At 38.8% G+C, this 22,663-nt stretch overlaps 1 protein-coding gene across 2 annotated transcripts in view; it reads right to left on the bottom strand.

The window, feature by feature from the left end:
- The window catches only part of VPS41 (VPS41 subunit of HOPS complex), a 212,469-nt gene that overhangs the window by 74,475 nt on the left and 115,331 nt on the right, over positions 1-22,663 (bottom strand). For both annotated transcript variants that reach the window (XM_037056531.1, XM_037056532.1), the window contains 3 exons: positions 19,257-19,376; positions 17,983-18,129; positions 11,030-11,096 (listed from right to left, as the gene is read on the bottom strand). In XM_037056531.1, coding sequence (XP_036912426.1) covers positions 11,030-11,096; positions 17,983-18,129; positions 19,257-19,376 — 334 coding nt within the window. The remainder of the gene's footprint in view (positions 1-11,029; positions 11,097-17,982; positions 18,130-19,256; positions 19,377-22,663) is intronic.

Here is a 22,663-nt window from a genome sequence, read left to right as displayed (position 1 = left end):
ACATGAAATGGAGTAATATCCATATAATAGAAATACCAAAGGAGAAGAAAAGCAAGGGAGAGAAAACCTGTTTGAAAAAGTCATGATGGAAAACTTCCCTAATTTGATGAGAAAAAAAGTCACACAAATCTAGAAGCAGAGAGGGTCCCAATCAAGAGGAACCCAAACAGGCCCACTCCAACACACATCATGATTAAAATGGCAAAATTCACAGACAAAAAGAGAGTCTTAAAGGCAGCAAGGGAGAAACAGGTAGTAACATACAAGGGAACCTTAATAAGGCTAGCAGCCAGCTTCTCAATGAAAACACTCCAAGCCAGAAGGGAATGGCAAGAAATATTACAACTAATGAAAAGCAAATGGCTGCAACCAAGATTACTCTACCCAGCAAAGCTCTCAGTTAAAATGGAAGGGCAAATAAGGAATTTCCCAGACAAAAGATGCCTCAAAGAATACATTCTATCAAACCACCACTGCGTGATATGCTAAAGGGACTGCTTTAAGAAAAGGAAGAAAAAGAGTGAAAGAGAGAGGAACACAGGTACAAAAAAGGTAAAATGAAAATGAAGAAGTACCTATCATTAGTAACCTTAAATGTAAATGGATTAAATGCCTCAATCAGAAGACACAGGGTAGCTGAATGGATAAGAAAACATGACCCACACATATGCTGCCTACAAGAGACCCAGCACAGAACAAAAGACTGACACAGATTTAAAGTGAAGCCTTGAAAAAAATTATTCCAAGCAAATGGACAGGAAAAAGCCAGGGTAGCAATATTTTTATCAGACAAAATAGACTTCAAAACAAAGGCCATAAAACGAGACCCAGGACACTTCATAACACAGACCTGTAAGAGATATTTAAGTCAATATTTTCAATTATTACTTGTACCTCTATTATAGATACATGTATATCTATGTAAGTATATGACATATATATTTATATCTATGTAAATATATCATAAATATACTTATGTCTATGTGGCTTAAAGATGTATTTTACTGAGAAATCCAATTATGAAATGTTTTAATCTCTTCAGAATAATTTAGTAAAGGGTTATCTATATCTTCCCACTGATTTTCTTTCAATTGATTGTATTGACCACAATAGTTTAATTTTCTGATTGTTAAAAAAAGTTTTTCTTTTATTGAGTAACTAAATATATTGGTAATATTAACAATAACTTAATAATAACTCTAACTTAATGACTTTTAGGCTGAGAGGCAGCATGCTAAATATTTTATAGACATTATCTATTTTTACCATAACAACCCTATATTTATTTTAGAGGACACTGATGCTCAAGAAGGTTATTACGCAGCTTGACTAAAATCACTCGAGTAGAAGGCAGCAGAAGAATCTGAAATCTTACCTTTCCCAGTTATAAGTCATACTCGAAAACAAATCACATCATAGAGATGCTAGATTAGAAATGAACTACAGTTAGAAAAATGAAAGTTAAGGGCTTGACACCCCTCTGGTAGAGTTGCATGCATGCAGCCATGGTACCCCAGCCCCTCTCTTGAATTTGCTAGACTGTAACAAGAGCAAAAGCACCACAATATACAGAACTTTTACTGCTTTTTAATTTTTGGCCCCCTTTTCTCCTTTGCTAATGGTGCCAAAAGGGCCACTAGCTAAATGTGACGCAGAAGCATTTGATATCTTACTGAGGCTAAAGAAAGTGATTTTAGCTCCTATGGTTCTTAAGAAGCAGAGAAAAAAGGTTTGTCAAGCAACCAATAAATAAGAACAATTACTTTTATTGTCTTATATTCACTTATGAAAAAATATCGAGGCCCTTTTATGACATAACATCCACACACTTTCAGTAAGTTTGAACACTGTCAGCATGACCACTGATCTAAGAAAATACATTTGGAAATCACAACATTCCAACATCTTCAATATTGTGCTATAAAGCTGATATATTTAAGTAAAAGTGACTTCACAGTGCTTTCTGTCAGCAAGTTATGGAGAAGACCTAATATTTTGGAGTGAGAGAGAAGAGAATGACTAATGGATGAAATAAAAAATATTCAGCTCAGAAGGCAATAGTACACACAAATCAAAGCTATTTAAAATAAGTTTGGTCGGCAATTTAATTCCATCTTTTCTAATCAACATTCAGCACACTTCTGTGTTAAATGACAAAGTTAAGCTGATGTGATTACCTCCTTTACTAAACTTCAGCACTCCTGAAGCAGCACTGAGGAAGAGTAAATTTAGTGAGTAGCCTACAACACACTGCTTAGACAACAGAAAAGGTAATAAATAATCTATGAGGTAATAAATAAAGGTAATAAATAAATATGCTGGATCAAAACGCTCAAACCAGACAGTTATACTTTAACAGGTTATAAAAAGAAAAGAAAAGACATCAAGTGTTGGCAAGGATATGAAGTTGGAAATCATGAACACTTGATGGGAATGCCAAATAATGCAGCTGCAATGAAAAGAGTATGGAAGTTCCACAGAAAACTGAAAATAGAACTATCTATACAATCTGGACACATATCCAAAAAACTGAAATCCGGATTTTGAAGAGGTATTATCATTCCTATATTTGTTGCAGCATTATTCACAGTAGCCAATGTGTAGGAACAACCTAAATGTCCATCCACAGAAGAATGACTAAAGAAAATGTGGCGTACACATACAATGAAACATTATTCAACCTTAAAAAATTCAGGACTTCTGGCAAAGACCGAGGCGTAGGTGGAAACACTGTATCTCCTCGCACAACCAAATTTATGGACAACAAAGATTTAGAAACAAAAGCACAACCAAAACAGACAGAAAATTGAACTATACTGAAGTCTAACAACAAGGAACCATTCATCCAGACTGGTAAGAGGGGCAGAGTTGGTGGCCAGCAGGGAGGGGCCCTGGCAGGAAAAGGTGCTGTTAGTGGACCTGGGCGGGTGTGGGACAAAAACACAGTAGGCCTGCAAGGAGGCTGGCTGACCATGAACACACGTTCGCACGCAGATAAACCAGGCAGGTTTAAAAACAGGCAGTGAGGCAGACTTCGCAACCCAGGGCGATGGGAAATAAAGCATAAAAGCACCAATTGGAAAAACTTTTGGGAGTTGAGGTGCCAGGAGAGGCTCCCAGCCTCAGAGGAGAGTTCGCTGGGGAAACCCACAGGGTCCTAGAATGTACACAAGCCCACCCACCCTGGAACCAGCACCAGAAGGGCCCAATGTGCTTGTGGGAAGCGGCAGAGGGGACCAAAATCTAAGAGAGAGAGGAAGAAGCACCATTGCTCCCTCTCTGATCCTGCCCTCACATGCAGCATCATAACCCAGCAACTGGGTTGCCCCACCCTGGTGAACACCTAAGGCTCCGCCCCTCATACATAACAGGCAGGAACAGACCAAAACATTATGGTTCCAGCAGAAGAACAACTCAAGGCCCCAGAGCCAATACTTCTAAGCGACAAAGAGATAGCCAACCTATCTGATACACAGTTCAAAAACACTTGTGATCAGGATGCTCACAGAATTGGTTGATTTTAGTCACCAATTAGATGAAAAAATGAAGGCTACACTAAGTGAAATGAAGGGAGATGCACAAGGAACCAATAGTGATGGAAAGAAAACTGGGACTCAAATCAATGGAGTGGACCAGAAGGAAGAAAGAAACAACCAAACAGAAAAGAAGGAAGAAACAAGAATTCAAAAACATGAGGAGAGGCTTAGGAACCTCCAGGACATCTTTAAACATTCCAACATCCGAATTATAGGGGTACCAGAAGGGGAAGAGGAAGAGCAACAAGTAGAAAACTTATTTGAGCAAATAATAAAGGAGAACTTCCCCACTATGGCAAAAGAAAGAGACTTCCAGGAAGTCCAGGAAGCTCAGAGAGTCCCAAAGAAGGTGGACCCAAGGAGTAACACACCAAGGCACATCATAATTACCTTAGCCAAGATTAAAATGAAGGAGAGAATTCTAGAGGCAGCAAGAGACAAGGGGACAGTCACCTACAAAGGAGTACCCATCAGACTGTCAGCTGATTTCTCAAAAGAGACCTTACAGGCAAGAAGGGGCTGGAAAGAAGTATTCCAACTCGTGAAAGGCAATGACCTACATCCAAGATTGCTCTATCCAGCAAAGCTTTCATTTAGAATGGAAGGGCAGATAAAGTGCTTCTCAGATAAGGTCGAGTTCAAGGAGTTCATCATCACCAAGACCTTAGTATATGAAATGCTAAAGGGACTTATACAAGAAAAAAGAAGATGAAAAATATGAACAGTGAAAGGACAGCAAACTCACAGTTATTAACAACCACACCTAAAACAAAAGCAAACCAAGAGGACAGCTAGATCAGAAGCCAAACCATAGAAATGGAAATCACATGGAGGGTTAGCAACAGGGGAGTGGGGGGAGGAGGAGAAGCAGGGAGAAGGTGCAGAGAATAAGTAGCATAGACGGTACGTAGAAAATAGACAGGGGGAGGGTAAGAATAGTAAGGGCAATGTAGAAGCTAAGGAAATTGTGACACATGGACATGAACTAAAAGGGGGTATGTGGGGGGAGGGGGTGTGCAGTGTAGAGGGAAATGAAGGGGAGAATGAGACAACTATAATGGCATAATCAATAAAATATATTTTTAAAAATCAGCAATATGCAACAATATAGATTAACTTTGACAAGATTATTTGACAAGAGTAAAATAAACCAGTCACAGAAAGACAAATACTGCCCGATTCCACTTATATGAGGTATTTAAAAACAGTGAAATTCATAGAATCAGAGTGTGGAATAGTGGTTGCCCAGGGCTGGTGGGAGGGGAAATGAGGAGCTGCTAATCAATGGGCATAGTGTCACTTACACTGAGCTCCAGAGAGCTGCTTGCACCTGTGGTTAACAATACTGTACTGTACGCTGAAAAATTTGTTAAGAGGGTAGGTCACATGGTAAGTATTCTTATCACAATAAAATTTAAAAGTAAATATAGAATTTTAGAGACCAATAAAACTGGCAAACTACCTTGATTGATCAAATACATTTATCAAACACTAAAAAATAGCATACAAGAGCTCTTCTTCTTTATCAAAAACTTGAAAGAATCACATCACAGTCTGGATTTGGCTCCCTTTCCCTAGAAACAAATTTGATAGCCATCCAAGGCAACTATGTTTAGTCCCTAACCATCTGAAGGAAAAACAATGAAGGGCTGTCAATCCCAGGATAAAACAACAGGAAATATATTTGTTACTTTTCCACATGAGATAAATCTCTGAACCAAAATAAAAGAACAAATCCAATGCATTTCCATTTGATTTGCCTGTTTGAAGAAGAGGTGAGTAGACATCACTGGTATATTAAAAGGGATCTCTGGATTCTGGAGAATTTCTTCCCTACGTTTTTTATTTAAATGCCCAGAGCAAGCCTCTGTCCTTCTCATGAATTCTCTGGCTGTCAACAAGGTCCAGAGGTCAGATAGAGGGAATGCATGAGAAGAACATATGGCACAGAGATTAGGAGCAAGAGATGATAAATTAGTAGATGCATCTGAGTTCAAATCTTGCCTTCTTTGCTTATGAGTGTAATCTTGAGCGGGTCACTTAACCCTTGTAAACCTCAGTTTCTTCACCAATAAAATGAGATAAGAGCTGCTCCCTATTGAGATCATTGTGAAGATTAAATGAAATTATAATATATTTAGCATTTGCCTGGTAGCTGTTCTTATAAAAGAGATAGAATATATTTGTTACTTCAGGTACTTCAGATACTTCAGATTTTTTATCACTACTTATTACTGAAAAAAATATTAATTCTGCTAACAATAATAAACATTTGAGTCTCTAGCACTGAATGGAAAAGAGTTCTTACCTTGAGGAGGAATGGATAGAGAAAGGACATAATAAAAAGCATATATACATAACACATAGACACGGACAACAGTGTGGCCATAGCCAGAGGAAAAGGGAGGTGGGAATAGGTGGAGGTGGGCAAGGGGGGTAAACGGGGATGAAGGAGACTTTGATTGAGGCGATGGGCACACGATGTGGTGAGCAAATGATGTTTTGAGTTGTACACTTGACACCTGTATCATTTTGTGAACCAATGTCACCCCAATTAAGCTCAATAAAACTAAATTAATGAAACGAGTGTAGTAAAATCTTAATTGCAGAATCTAGGAAGTGCGTATATGGGTGCTCACTATAAAATTATGTGCCTTTTTGTATGTTTTAAATATTTCATAATAAAATGAGGAAAAAATTCAATGCAGAACAGGAAAATTAACAGACTATAGACAGTCAAACTGAATTATAGCAGAAGAAAAAACCATACATAGCTAGCTCCTTAAGCAAAACACCTCGAATGATACCAGAGCTGTCCGGACTCCTGATGAAACAGACTACCAGAAGGACCATGTTGCCCTTGAGAACTGAGCCACTGCTGGAACCTGCATGTCAGGGTCAGAACAGTAACAGGTGGATGGAGAGACATACTTAGATCTAAGAAAGACATTTATCCCACAGCTCTCCTCCACACAGAGCTTCTGTTTCCAGGGTCATTCATATGTGAAGATACAATGATATGCTAAATTCTAAGAGTCACAGTCTCTGATATCACTTAATTAAAATGAAAAAGATGTCCCACCTTGTTTCTCCCCTTTTTCTTCCTGGATTCTTTGTCATTTTATACAGATTCCCATATAGTTTTTCTCTTGATTATTATTATTTTTTGAAACAAATGTCTATATACATTAAGACTAGAAAGTAAAGAATTAATTCTCTGCATGTAAGTCATCAAGTTATCAGCCCCTGAAAGCAGACATCCAGGAAATGACATATAAATACTGGCTTCAACAACTAACCCAATTAAAAAATGGGGAAAGGACTTGAACAGACACTTCTGCAAGGAGGACATACAGAGGATCCAGAGACACATGAAAAGATGCTCAATATCACTAGCTATCAGAGAGATGCAAATTAAAACTACAATGAGATACCACTTTACACCGGTGAGAATGGCTATCATAAACAAAGCAATAAACAACAAATGTTGGAGAGGGTGTGGGGAAAAGGGGACTCTGGTCCACTGTTGGTGGGATTGCAGACTGGTACAACCATTATGGAAAACAGTATGGAATTTTCTCAGAAAACTAAAATTGGACTTGCCTTTTGACCCAGCAATTCCACTGCTGGGATTGTATCCTAAGAACCCTAAAACACCAATCCCAAAGAACCTATGCACCCCAATGTTCATAGCAGCACAATTTACAATAGCCAAGAGTTGGAAGCAACCTAGGTGCCCGTCAGTAAATGAATGGATCAAAAAACTATGGTACATATACACAATGGAATTTTATGCTGCAGAAAGAAAGAAGGAGCTCCTACCTTTTGCAACAACATGGATGGAACTGGAAAGCATTATGCTGAGTGAAATAAGCCAGGTGTTGAAGGACAAATACCATATGATCTCACCTCTAACAGGAAGCTAAACAACAAAGCAAACAAGCAAGCAAAATATAACCAAAGACACTGAAATAGAGAACAGGCTGACAGTGACCAGAGGGGAGAGGGGAGGGAATTTCAGGGGAAATAAGGGAGGGATTTAGAGGAACCTATATAAAGGATACATGGACAACAACTGAGAAGGGTGGAAATGGGAGGGAGGGGGGAGGATGGGGGGTGGGATGGGATCGGAGTAATAGACGGAAAACTGTACTTGAAAAATAATTAAAAAAAAAATTGAAAAAAAAAATACTGGCTTCACTTCCAACTACCATTCTTTAAGGACCATGCAAAACTTTAGTGAAAGTGCCAAAGAATTAGGGAGTCCTATGAGACACAGGAGGTCCAAGTTAAAATGTGGGGCAGGCATGGACTACAACCTGCTTTTATCAGTGTAATCTGAAAAAAGAAATGACATAAAAAAAGCCTTAGGTATAGAGAATACTTTTCATGAGTTGGTGACTAAATAGGAATCTTATCATTATTATTAATTTTCATTTACAAAAATAAATTAACATTCTATTGAGAGGAGTAACTTTTGTGTTGTTTTTGAGATTCTGACTTACAAGCAAGAGTTATAAACATGACTTTTAAGAAATGTATAACCACAGATACTTCTTTAATTTCAATGTTGTTTTCACCTCATTTCCTGAAGAACAGTAGATCATACTGTTCAGGGCTAAAGCAAATTATAATCCATACCTCCTAATATTTCTCTTTACCTTATCCCTCGCAAGGACTCTTATCTAAAACACTCTGCCTCCTGCTGTGGAAATGGTTTATATTATTAAAGGTTTGTTCTGAAGAGGGGGAAAAATGGTACTTACCCACTAACCATAGTAGTAAAATGTTAGTAATGTGATACTGTTAGTACAAGCAGTGTACTTCACATAAATTGTAGTACAGATGAACTACACTCTAATAACATGATACCAGGGCTCCAGGGCCACTACTGGACCAGCTATTGGCAGTCACAAAGCTGAGATGGAAGTTTGCATGGTGATAATAACCATCATAATTCAGTGAGCACCTACTGTCTGCCAAGCACTGTATGACAGACGTTATTTACGTCATGTCTAATTCTCACAATGGAGGTGAAGTAACCTTATCAAGAAGATTCTACCCATTTTAACACTACAACAGTAAGACATTGGTCAAATTATTTATGTCCCAAACCCTCATTTTTTCCAGCTATAGAATGAGAAACATAATGCCAGCCCTTCAAAGGGCTGCTGTGAGAGTGAAGTGAACCAATGCAGGGAATGTGTTAATGCAGCCCAACACCTCACATCTACCACATGAGCAATAAACACCAACTAATGAGCTATTGGCTACACTTTTATACCCACAAAATGAACAAACAGAAAAAAATTGCTAGAGTTCTTGCCTTTTAAAAAAACATCTGTATTTAAAATAGTTTAAGTCTTATCTCTGAGAACACTATGTATTGAAATGTTCAAAGCTTTTTTAAAAATTTAATCTTTATTGTATTTTTATTCCATTACCATTTAGTCCCCTTATGCTTCCCTCCCCACAGCAATCACCACACTGTTCTCCATGTCCGTAAGTCCTTTTTCCTTTTTGCTCAATACCCCACACTCTAACCTGCTTTTGCTTGTTTGTTTGTTTGTTTGTTTGTTTTTATCTGGTAGGCAAGAGGACAGCAGGAAAGATGATAGAGATAATAAAATAATTATCCTTATCTTAGTGCTATCAGTCTTCTCTATTATATTCTTATTTTTATCAGTACCATTACATTCTGCCAATACTTATTCTGTCCATACTCTGAGCAATCTGAACTATGTATTTATGTATTTATTTATCCTTCTAAGGCAAAAAGTTATTAAAACCCTACCACCAACATTTGACTTCAAGTACAAAATATCCTAGATGGAAATGTTATAACCATATTAGCTATGTGGGTAAGATATGTCTTTCCCGGTTTTAGATATATATAGTAATGTGCAAATGATTTATCTTGGCTTCACTTTGTTATAATTACCCATCAAATTTATATACCCTATTTATCATCCAAATGAGTAAATAAAATTTTCAGCTGACTTGTAAGACTGTAAAACTTTTCTTGCCATACAACTGTTTCCTATTGCTCTCAGTTCTAAATAATATAAAAATAGCTTTTACTATACCTGTTTAATCGGCAAAAGTCAGTCAGTTTTCATCCTTTCTATCTGAATTACTTTTGCATTATGTTATAAAACTAAGTTGTAGAAATAAATGGTAATGTCATCCCCAGCCCTGACTGACGTAGCTCAGTGGATTGAGTGCGGGCCTGCGAACCACACGATCGCGGTTCGATTCCCAGTCAGGGCACATGCCTGGGTTGCAGGCCAGTTCTCAGCAGGGGACTCACGAGACGCAACCATACACTGATACTTGTCTGCTTCCCTTCCCCTCTAAAAGATAAATAAATAAAATCTTTTTTAAAAAAAGAAATAAATGGTATGTCATCCTTGGCATACTTCTGAACAGTTCTTTCCCAGAGTCACTGATTCATTCAACACAGTATTATTTAGCACCTACTACGTGCCAGGCATTGTACTAAGTCCCAAAGATACAAACACTGAGCAAAAACAGACCAAATGTGTACTCTGAGGGAGGCTATAGTTTTGTGAAAAAGAATGAAATGTAATGAATAATCATACAATCAGTGCAACTGAAACAAGTGCAACAAAGAGAAGTGTTCTAGATGCCCATAATGAGAGAATGGGACCTAGTTAGAAAGGTCCAGAGGGCTTTCCCAGGAAAGCAATACTTGAGCTGAGGTGTGATTAAGGATGATTATGGACCAATGAAGTAAAAGAGGCAAGAAGAGCATGCTAGGTAGAGGAGAAGAAGGAGCAGGGAAACATAAAAGACCAGTATGGCTGCAGCAGAGACCAAGGAGAAGCTTGGCTGATGCGTGAGGGCTGACACAGGTCCCTGTGGTCATGTTCAAGAGTCTCCTTTCTGCCCTAGAACAACAGGAAGAGGCAGAGGAGTGGTGACATGATCTGGTTTGTATCTAGACTGCACTAGGGAGACTAGATTACAGTAATTCACAGGGGAAAGAGATGAACCAGTTAGAAGGCTGCTGCAGTGATCCAGAAAGATCATGGCAGTTTGGAGCAGGCCAGTAATGATGAAAATTAATATGCAAAAGATACACTTGACAGGGCCAGATGTCGGTACTGGGCTATGAACGGTGCATGTATTAACTTTTGGAATTCTTATGAACAAGACATGAGATGGATATTCTTTTCTATTCACTTTTATATTTTATAGATAAGAATATTGAGACATGTAGAAATTTGTCCAAAATCCAGGTGGTAAACAGAACCAAAGCCCAAGCCAACAATCAAAGCCAACTACAAAATTATTGTGTAAAAAATTAGACACATAGTTAGAAAAAAGGGTCTCTATAAAGAAGTTTAGAAACGTTAAAGCTTCTTGACCTATTTCATCAAGTTGATAAGGCCTGAAGAACACAACCTTAGGTTTCCCCACAATGATGAAATGGACTCTCCTTTGATGACTTACACTTGGGGAGGGCGTACCTATTTCAGCGTATCGACTTGGCAGGTCCCTCATTTCACTGGCATGCCGCTCCTTCACTGAGCACATCTAGAAAATAAATTCACAGGTTAGTTCATTTATTTGACGAATAACTCTTGATAACTTTTCTTTCCATTTATGATACTTTCATTAAATCAGCCGTGTAACACTGAAGATGAAATGCATAATCTACCTACTGACTTAAATGACAAAAATTAATTTCAATAACATACATATAGCTATTATTACTTATATTCTTCAACATTACTCTTTGATGAAGTCTTATTCAAAGGCAAAGAAAGAAAGAAAACTATAAAATAGTTTTAACGTGTTTCCAAGGATCCATCCTCTGCAACTTAATTGCTACTTCTACTATCACACAAATAAAGCTCTGGCAGAAGCCCATACCCCAAATGCCCAATACCTAATCTGGGCAACATTCATATTAGGTCTTGTGTTCCTAATCACATATCAGTAATTTATTTTACTGTTGCTAAATAATACTTTGCACAAGTGGCATATGCACTTTTTCTTTTGAGTGTATTAAAATCAATGTACTACATAATTTTAAATCAGGGGTTAGTAAACTACAGCCTGGCCCAGGCCTGTTTTTCTTTAAGGTCTGCAAGCTAAGAATAGTTTTTATACTTTTAAGAGCTTGGAAGGAAAGAAGGAAGGAAGGAGGAAGGAAAGAAGGAAAAATGGAGGGACAGAGGGAAGAAGGAAGGGAGGGAGGGTAGAAAATATTCAGCAGGAACAGAATGTAGCCCATAAAATCTAAAATATTTAATGCTAGCCTTTCACAGAAAGTCTGCCAATCCCTATTTTAAGTTATACGTGTACAGTTTATATGTGTGTGTGTGTATATTTATCTATCACACACACAACACACAACACATGGTTATTTTAGGGTTTTAAGACTATAGATATTTTCTATTTTCTTTGTCATATTTTCTACGGTAAATAATACACCAAAAATTTTAAGGTTAGCCATGGAGGTAAAAAACAATCTAAAGTTAAATATTGATTATAGCCACTTTTGTAAGGGATCAGGTTTTTTTTCTTTTTCTTTATATAGCATTTATTGTGTTCTTTTATAGCTGCTAGCCTAAGTATAGCTACAATATAGAAAATCTAAAAGGAAAAAACAAGTTCTATTCATTGTTCTATCATAAAGTGAACACCATTAATCTTTTTTTAAAAATCATATTTTATAAACCTAACAACTTACTACAAATAATAATATGTTATTTAAATATTTTTCCACAGTTCTTTAACATCTTTATAGCAGCACTTCATTACATGAGTGTACTATAATTTACTCAATCAGTCCAATTTTAGACAGTTTTTGTCTCTACCTATAATACAAGCAGTAGTACAACCAAAATGGTTAGACATGAAACTTTTGGACTTTGATTCCTTTGGATAAACTCCTACACGTAAAACTGATAGATCGATGGGTATGTACAAGGTTTTCTTTAGTCTGTTTACACACACATTCAAACTGCTGTCCAGCAGCACAGTGACTGTGTGAGCCCTCACTTTCTCTAACACAGGACTGAACACACGCCTATAGAAGTATACGCATTTACTTAGAAGTGACCGGCTATTTTCTCCCTTGATCACTTTTTTTCATTTGTCTCCTATCCATCTCAGACATTTTCCTCTCTACTTCCCCAGTGTTCACAATTTCCTTCTCCTTTTGTTAGACTTTTGATATTGTTATTCACTCTTCTGTCCACAATGCCAAATGAACAACTGTTTTTATTAATAAAAGTACATGAGGATAATGTTTCAAAGGGTCTGAAATGTAATAATATAAAGTATGAATATATGTTTCTGTGTGTGTCTGTATATATATAAATATATACATATCAGTTGTTTGTATGGAAAAGGACATGCAGGTTATGATTATTACAATAGTTTTATTAAAAGAATGTCACAAGGTAACTGTAAACCTACTTTTGTCCACCCTGGTGTGTATGTGTAATATTAACTAGCACTTCTGAGCAACTCTGGACACCATTCCTCAATTAATGGCTTTATAAAACAGACATAGCTCTTTTCTTACAAAGAGTATGGTACAGTGGGGGAGACACACTTAGACGAGGCATCTTCCTCAAGTGTGACGGGGAAGCGCAGGAGTGTGCAGCACGGAGGGCATCTACAGGCTGGGGAGAAAGGCTTCCTGGAAGAAGTGAGCTAATGCCAGGCTAAACTGTGTCTCCATGGCCATGCTACAAGTTCTCTGAAGACAAGGACACCTGGCACTACTGGCAGCAAGGCCATGGCTCTATTCTACCCTCCTCAGTTCTGTGGTCTGAGCTCTGATCCCAGCACCTGTCTCACAAATGAGTGGCAGCTGGTTCAGGCGTGTGAACAGCAAAGTGCTTCCCTAAGCTCATGTACTAAATAAGAGCAGGCCAATGATTTCAAGAGTCCTTTTTACCTTAACAGGTAGTTTCTCACCCACAGACACTAATTTGCTTCATCCAACTCTCTCCTCCAGTTCTCCACTTACAAGTTTAATAGGCATCTCAAGTGGAAACATATAAAAACAACTCCTGGATTTTCCCCTCTAAGCATTCTTCATTAAAAGTCTTCCCATTTCAGCAAAAGGCAGCTTCACTTTCTAGTTCCTCAGGTAAGACACCATTAACTTCTTTTGCTTACATGACACATCTAACCATGAACAATACTGTGAGGTCCACTCTCAATGTATATTCAGAATCCAGTCATCCCTTGTCAGCTCCACCAGCTGATCCAAGACACCACATTACACTGAGGTGACTGGAGTAGCCTCCTAACCAGTCTCCTCTTTTCCCATACCTTTGCTGTTTAGCTCCACAAGTCAACCAGAGTGAGCATTTTAAAATCCAAGTTGGAGCATTTAACTAATTCCTCTGCTCAAACCCTCTGCTGGCTTCCCAGCCCCCTCTGAGCCCCCACATGTACCATATGCATCAGTCTCTACTGTCACCTTCTATCCCTCTCCCCTGACCTGCTCCATCTACTCTGGCGATGATGGTTTCCTCCAGTTCCAGAAAGAAACATGAATCAAACTCTTGTCTCAAGGAATCTGCCTTAAGGCCGGTCCCTCTGCTGAACCCCCACTGACAGCTGCAGCTGCAGGGCTTCCTCCTTCCAGATCTGTGCCAGGATGACACAGGAGTTAGGAGACATGTCTTCCCTGAACCACCATAAATTAAATGGCACCCATCTCCATCTCTTTCCCCACTTTCCTGTTTAACTACTGCCCTTGATTTTCACCACCAACATGACATGGTGACTTACTTGTCCATTTCTACTCACCAGAATGAATATAAACTTGCCCAAGGAGGGAATTCACCCATTTATTTATTTAGGTATCTGACACATCAGAACATTGCCCACACACATGAATGAATGAATGAATGAATGAATGAATGAAATGGTTAGCTCTGATTACAGTTTTCTACACTGTGGTGGTTGTTTCTCCCCAATAAGATTGTTCTTTCTGCCCTGACTGGTGTGGCTCAGTGGATTGAGAACCAGCCTGCGAACCATAGGGTCACTGGTTGATTCCCAGTCAGAGTGTAATAGGGTGAAGCCAAGTGGGGGGAATGGTCCAAACTGAAATTTGTAACGGGGTCCAGAACTCAGGGTGTCCAGGAAATATTAGAAAAAATATACATAGGATATTCCTCACCCCCACAAGTCTGAGTTGGGGGGACACATGGAGTAGGGCTATGCTGTTTTGCATAGCAACAGTTTTGCAGCTAATCTCTGGCATGGTCATTTAATATACCTATAAATTTTAACTTGGATATGTTTCATGGATATGATAATTAGCTGTGGCCATGTTTTGAAGTGGGGGATGGAAGTAACTTCCACCCAAGATGTAACAGAGGCAACTCTCACTGGTCAAGCCTGTGTGAGAGCTTGGAGATGATTGGCTCCACGCCATGGAGCCCTGCCTGCCTGGACTTACTATGGCAGCCTGGTAAAGCTGGACAAATATGGGAATGCTGGCAGGTGTAGCTGATTGTGGGAGGAGTCAGAAATAGGGCTGCAGAGAAAGACTGGCGTTGGGATTTAAACCCAGGCATGACAGCCATGCCTGGTTGGGATCCTGTGGCTTTGAAGTAATGTTGGAACCACCTGGCTTTGGAGTGTTCCTTTTTTGCCTGAGGCTTAGAAAACAGGAGAGACTTTGCCTGGAATAAAAGGGATGAAAGGGCCAAGAGAAGGTGCCACATGGTTTTGGATTAACTGGAGATCGCAGTGATGACATAGTGGATGGTGCCAGAACCTGAGCCACAGACTTCTACTTCTTTTCCTGAGATTTGATAGCCTGGACTGGGCAGAGGGAGAAGGAAATGTGTGTCTATGGATATTCTAAAGGACTTTAGTATTTTAATGAAGACATTAAGTCATTACTCTAAATCTGTATAACTTTTTAAATAAGTGATTCCTTTTCTTTTCACCAATCTCTGGCATTAAGACAGTGTTTCCCCTGGCAACAGGCAAGGTGAACCTAGTGTGGGGTGGGGATCCCCTTTTAGGTATAGTATATTGTTCACCACCTCCACACCCTGTCCTATTCTGTAACAAGGGCACATGCCGGGGTTGCAGGCCGGGTCCCCAGCAGAAGGCACATGAGAGGCAACCACACATTGGTGTTTTTCTCTCTCCCTCCCTTCCCCTCTCTCTAAAAATAAATAAAGTTTAAAAAACAAAGATTGCTCTGAGAGAAAAAGATTATGTCCTATCTTCTCTCCCCTCAACAGAAGGCAGTAAGATTCTCCACTGAGTATTCAATATATTCCCAACTGATTCTGAAGAAGAGGAATCGAAATATTTGACAAGAAAAATCATGACTTGGATTGTAATTCAGGTACAAAACACATTCGTTTCCCAGAATTCCCATATTTGTCCAGCTTTACCAGGCTGCCATAGTAAGTCCAGGCAGGCAGGGCCCCATGGCGTGGAGCCAATCATCTCCAAGCTCTCACACAGGCTTGACCAGTGAGAGTTGCCTCTGTTACATCTTGGGTGGAAGTTACTTCCATGGCTGCTGTAACAAATTATCACAAACTTGGTAGTTTAAAATAACAGAAATCAATTCTTTCATAGTTCTGTAGGCAAGAAGTCAGATCAGTTTCACTGGGCTAAAAATCTAGGTGTTGGTGCAGTTGTACGCCCTCCAGAGGCAATGGAAAAGAATCTAGAATCCTTGCTTCTTCTAGCTTCTGGGGCTGCCAGCACTCCTTGGGTGGGTCACTCCAATCTCTGCCTCCATGATCACACTGTCTTCCCACCAAAGGGAAGACACTCCCACTCTAACGACACATTTGACTACATTTAAGGCCCACCCAGTTAATGCAGGATAATATCACCATCTCAAGATACTTAATTAATCACACCTTTTGCCATAGTATTCTACCATTTAAAGAAATGTTTCCAGGTTGCAGGAATTAGTACTTGCTCTCTTGGGGGTTTATTATGCAGTGTAATAGAGAAAGCATTTCTTATAGAAATCAACAAACTACTTAGGTATCCCTATAGTCTAAATTTCCTTGCTTTTCATCAAAAGAAAAAGAAAAAGCAACTTTAAAGCAAACAAAAAAAGCCAACTGGTCCATTTTAAGAACTTAAAACTATCAATAATGTAAGGGGTTTTTTTGTATGTGTGTGTGTAATGACACACACAGGATAGGGAAACTGGAGAATCATTTTTTTATCCTAGGTTCTGAAAAACAACTTCCTTCCCATTATTGTTAATATGAATCAGGCTCTGTTCATTTAACACAGGGAAAAATTAGTGCATATTCAATTAAGAAAGAGAACTTGAATCCTATCAATGTAAGAGATAGGAAGTACCTAACCTCAGGTAAATTATGCTTTTGTTTTGGTAATAAGAAGCAAGGCATTAATCATTTTTATGCTTCCATTTCCAGGGAAGGGTAAATTTTAAAAAGCCATGTCTCTTTAATGACTTTCCTAGAATTTTATGATATAACAATGACAGCTAATATTTATTAGACACAGGATGTCAGATTCTATGCTAAGCTCTTTATTTGTATTACCTCATTTAATCCTCCACAAAATTTAGGATGTGAGAATAACCAGTACTCCCATTTTGTGTATGAAGAGATTTAGTCTCAGAAAGGATCACACAGGAAGTGAATGGAGAGCTTGTAACTGATGCCTGGTCTGTCTGACTCTAAAGTCAGAGCTCTTCCATTGGGCTACTGCTGGCATACCTTCTCATACCACTTTCACCTCACCTGACTTTTAGTCTATTTTGTTTAGGTTAAGCTATATAGCTTTTGGGAAACAAACAACTTTGGCTCTGAAGTATCTAATACAAAGCAAGCACTGTTATCCATGAAATAAATGTGAATAAGCTTTGGGCCTCTTTTGTAGAATAACTAATTTCATTTACTTGGGCATATAAAGGGCACATAGTTATATGCCACAAAATAGTCCCAAGTCTTATTGACAAGAAGTCTGGGCCTCTATTCTTTTATATTATTACCAAGCAAGCAGGATGATTTAGTTTTATCCTTCTTTCTCTGCCATTAACTCTAATGAAAAAGCTAAGGGAAATGGAAAGAATGGGGAAAGGAAAACCTGATGAGCCCACAAAACTAACAACATGTTCTGTAACTAGCCAAGACCAAATGGGTTATGGGAAATTTAAACAAGACTTTAAAAAAGCAGCATCTTGTGAATGTAGAAAAGCTCACAGTTTGTTTTTTACAATATAGGAAAAAAAGACTATCTTAAAACATATGCTTAGGAAAGGACTGAGTATTAAATGATTATCACATGGCAAAAACACTCTGGATGCAATAATACTCATGGTGAAAATATTCTGGTTGCAAGAAGCCATTCAAGAACTCATATTCCTCTGCACCATCCTCAGTGGATCTGTAACAACATGGACTTATTACAAGCCAAGCAAAACCACCTTGACAGAAGTCCCCCAGCCGATAATCAGTGTCACACTGTCCTTCCAGCAGAGGCTGCAGGGATACATATCTGGGCGAAGACTTATATCATCCCGGGGCACATTGGTGATTCTCTGCTTTGAGGTAATGTCAAAAATCTTCACACCCTGGAAAATAAAATAGCATTGAGCACTCTCTTCTTGGGAGAAGAAAAGTAAAGGAAAATTTATTAACAGCCACTGCCACACACCACTGATAACCAGCACTACAAAATACTGACAGTGTTTATTGAGTACTGCTGAGAGCCATGCAAAGGAAATGCTCCTACTCCACAGAAACCTGCGAGAACCTCAACAAAAGAGAACCTCAATATTTCTTTCTGGACAAAAGCAATTTTATTAGTAGATGTCATCAGCTGTTCAAATACAACACAAATGTGAAATATGTATAGATGTCAACAACTTCATTTCTAAAATGAAAGACAAGTAACATTTCTAATGTACCATTCCACTCACTACAAAATAAAGTTTGCTGTTTAGAAACACTTTGAAATTGAAAATCCACTACATAAAAAAAAAAAAACTACACCTGACATTTAAAATACTCAAATGGAAACATCAAGCAAGTTGCTAACTAAAAATAAACCAAGAGGCCACTACTTTGTTTACCTTTATTGCGACCAAGGAAAAAAGTATGAAAAGTCCTGAATAGCAAAGTAGATTCTGGGAGAAAAGAATAGAACTAATCTACTAAGTTATACCTTGAAACTTCAAAGGATATGCCAGCTGTCAAAAAGAATTTTTAAACTATCTATCAGCTCTAATTTACACTGAATAAACTTTAAGTCTGGCACCAAAAACCATGATCCACTTTTTAAAAGGCAGGCATATATTTTGCTTGTAATTATACTGGGAGTAAAATCAGAATTGGCAATATTACTTGTTTCATATCCACTGTTACTTGCCCTTGGCTAATAAGCAGATGGTATTTTCAAGACCACATTCCCAACACAACCTTTCAATTATTAAGATGCCTTTTTATTTTCTTGGCTATAATCCATACCTCAGGTTTCTTCCTCTAAAATAGAGTACAGAATATGCTGGGAGTTACTTTATTATGAAAGCCCAGAGCGATCTAATTTCTTTAACCTTCCAGGTATGATATGAATTGCCATTTGTATCTTTTAGAAATGACCACTGCAGTGAGTGCCATCTTTTCCCTTTGTTACCTCCCTCTCAGTCCAGCCACTCCTTTGGTTCTGCAGAAGCATTAAGAAGAAGGAGACGTTTTTTACCATATTATTGGCCCAAGCAATCAGATGGCCTCTCCACTTCACATTCCTTATGTTCCCTTCCCCTTCATGCAGAATGGAAGACTTCCACCTGCTCATCCAAGATCGTTCAAACAGCAGCAACTAGGGGCAAATATAAAAACTGAATTTCAGAAATGAAGAAAAATGTATTAGATACTTTTCTTACTATTTTTGCTTGGCCACTGACCGAATGACAAACAAGTCATTCTCAACAATATTTGTGCAGACTGATAGTACTACATAATTTGTGTTTTGGAAAGAATTTCCACTATATTTTATTCAGCCCAGGATACTGTTTAAAATGTATGAGTGGGGAAGTTACTACAAAGTCAAGCCACGAGGTGGCAGCAAAATACCAAAATTCACGGAGAATAATGCACATCAGTCAGTTAAAAGACTTGTATCATAAAATGTTCTTCAAACAATTGCCCAAGAGTTAATTTATTTTGTAAACTGGGAAATCAAACCTTCATACTCTTTCCCTGAAAGTAACATATTAATTATAGATTAAACCACAATAGTTAGAAGCAGTCTGTTTTTCATTTACCCAAGAAAAGTAACTTAGCAATGACATTTGAGCAGTAATTCACGTCGTAAGAGAAATAAATGTGCTTCAGTATTAAACTTCTTTTAAAAGTTCAGAGTAACTACAATCTTTATTTTAAAGAGGAGAATCTATAATTAAAAAATTTGCTGGGTAAGTTTTACTACCAAATATAACTGGTCAAAACCTCTAAGACTGTAGTTCTAATAATTCATGCATTATTAAGGATACAATAAAATATTTTTCTTGATATATCCAATTTAAATATTTTAAGAAAAGACATTAATACATAGTACTAATGATATCATAGTATATATATGATATAATTTATATAATTTATAACATATTACTTCACACATGTAATCCTGAAATGTTTTCCATTTAAAAGCAAATACTAATGACAGATTCCCTAACAATTTTTTTAAATTACTTTATTGTTGTTCAATTCCTAACAGAATTTTTAAAGTTCCCATTATCAGAGTCAATTTGTTTACTTAGTGTATTTTGTGTCCCTTCCCACCCCCAAAGAAGGGAGATAATAGGTATTAGAAGAGAGTAAAATTCATAGTTTACTTATATTTTTATATATCTTTCCCAATAGTTATGGTCATATAGTCAGAAAGTGCATAATAAAGAAAAAAACCTTAAAACTAAATTAGTGTCCATCTTTACAAATAAGCAGAGTATGGCCACTTTGTGTCTGAAGTTCTCTATTATCCTTGGAAAAGAAAAAAGGCCTCACACAGTCCGCTGTGGAAACTGGAAGCAGAGCTTTTACTGATCACATGCAGTCCTGTCTTTTTTTTTTTTAAATATATTTTATTGATTATACCATTACAGTTGTTCTATTCCCCCCCTTCAATCCCTTCCACCCGCACCCTCCCTCCCCCACCATTCTGCCCCCCCTTAGTTTATAACCACGTGTCTCAAGTCCTTTGGATTCTATATTTCCCCCACTATTCTCGCCCTCCCCCCTATCTATTTTCTACCTACCATCTATGCTATTTTCTGTGCCTTCTCCCCTCTTCTCCCCCTCCCACCCCCGTTTCTAACCCTCCATGTGTTCTTCATTTCTATGGTTCCACTCCTGATCTAGCTGTCCTCTTGGTTTGCTTTTGTTTTAGGTGTAGTTGTTAATAACTGTGAGTTTGCTGTCCTTTCACTGTTCATATTTTTCATCTTCTTTTTCTTAGATAAGTCCCTTTAGCATTTCATATAATAAGGGCTTGGTGATGATGAACTCCTTGAACTTGACCTTATCTGAGAAGCACTTTATCTGTCCTTCCATTCTAAATGAAAGTTTTGCTGGATAGAGCAATCTTGGCTGTAGGTCTTTGGATTTCATGACTTGGAATACTTCTTTCCAGCCCCTTCTTGCCTGTAAGGTCTCTTTTGAGAAATCCACTGACAGTCTGATGGGTACTCCTTTGTAGGTGACTGTCCCCTTATCCCTTGCTGCTTCTAGGATTCTCTCCTTCATTTTAGTCTTGGCTAATGTAATTATGATGTGCCTTGGTGTGTTCCTTCTTGGGTCCAACTTCTTTGGGACTCTCTGAGCTTCCTGGATTTCCTGGAAGTCTATTTCCTTTGCCAGACTGGGGAAGTTCTCCTTTATTATTTGTTCAAATAAGTTTTCCACTCGTGGCTGTTTCTTTCCCCCTTCTGGTACCCCTATAATCCGGATGTTGGAACGTTTAAAGATGTCCTGGAGGTTCCTAAGCCTCTCCTCATTTTTTTGAATTCTCATTTCTTCATTCCTTTCTGGTGGGATGTTTTGTTCTTCCTTCTGGTCCATTCCATTGATTTGAGTCCCAGTTTCCTTTCCATCACTATTGGTTTCCTGTGCATCTCCCTTCATTTCAATTAGTTTAGCCTTCATATGTTCCTCTAATTTGTGACTATATTCCTCTAATTTGTGACTATAATCTACCAGTTCTGTGAGCATCCTGATAAATAGTGTCCTGAATTGTGCTTCTGAGAGGCTGGCAATTTCTCGGTCGCTTAGAGTTATTGGCTCTTGGACTTTGAGTTCTTCTTGTGCCATCTTTCAGGTTGTTCGTGCCTGTTCCATAGCAGGATCAGAGCCCTAAAATGTTCACTAGAACAGGGCAACTAAGTTGCTGGGTTGTGACGTTGTATGTGGGGGCGGGGTCAAAGAACGACAATGGCTCTCACTGGTATTGCAGCGCAACTAAGTCGCTGGGTTGTGATGCTGTATGTGGGGGCGGGGTCAAAGAGGGACTATGGTGTCCTGTCCGCTGCCTGCTGCCACGGCCCTCACCGGTGCCGCAGTTGCTGCTGTCACCTGGCCCACACGTTTCGTCCCACTGCTCGCGAGTGTGCCACCGCCGTCAGCCCTCGCCCCCTGGGGCCTGCGTGGTCTGTCTCACTGTGTGCGAATATGCGCCCGCGGTCTGCCCCGCACCCCAACTGGTTCCCGTCTGCCTGCGCGCCTGGGTCGGGGGCCCTGTCCTGCCCGACCCTGCTCGCTGCTGGCTCCGCCCCTCTTACCATCCCCGTTGAACGATTAGATGTACTCGGACTTCCGTATAATTCAATTTTCTGTCCTTTGGTTGTGTCTTTGTTTCTCCAAACCTTTGTTTTATTCAAACTTGGTTGTGGGAGAAGGCACAGTGTTTCCACCTATGCCTCCATCTTGGCGGAAGTCGATGCAGTCCTGTCTTTTGACCTTCTAAACCCCCTTCTTGTCCTCCCCTACCTCAGGTCCTAAGTAAGAAATGTCTCCACCACCATGTCTCCTTACTTCCTTAGGTCTGCTGTCTGTGATTCAGCCTCTCCCTAAAAGCTAAGGTCCCTGAATGTGTTCAGTATTTTGTACTAGGAT

The sequence above is a fragment of the Sturnira hondurensis genome, unplaced genomic scaffold (genome assembly GCF_014824575.4).
Source record: "Sturnira hondurensis isolate 20B ecotype Veracruz unplaced genomic scaffold, ASM1482457v3 Scaffold0008992, whole genome shotgun sequence".
Classification (NCBI taxonomy): domain Eukaryota; kingdom Metazoa; phylum Chordata; class Mammalia; order Chiroptera; family Phyllostomidae; genus Sturnira; species Sturnira hondurensis.
This window is presented reverse-complemented; position numbering and strand designations above follow the sequence as displayed.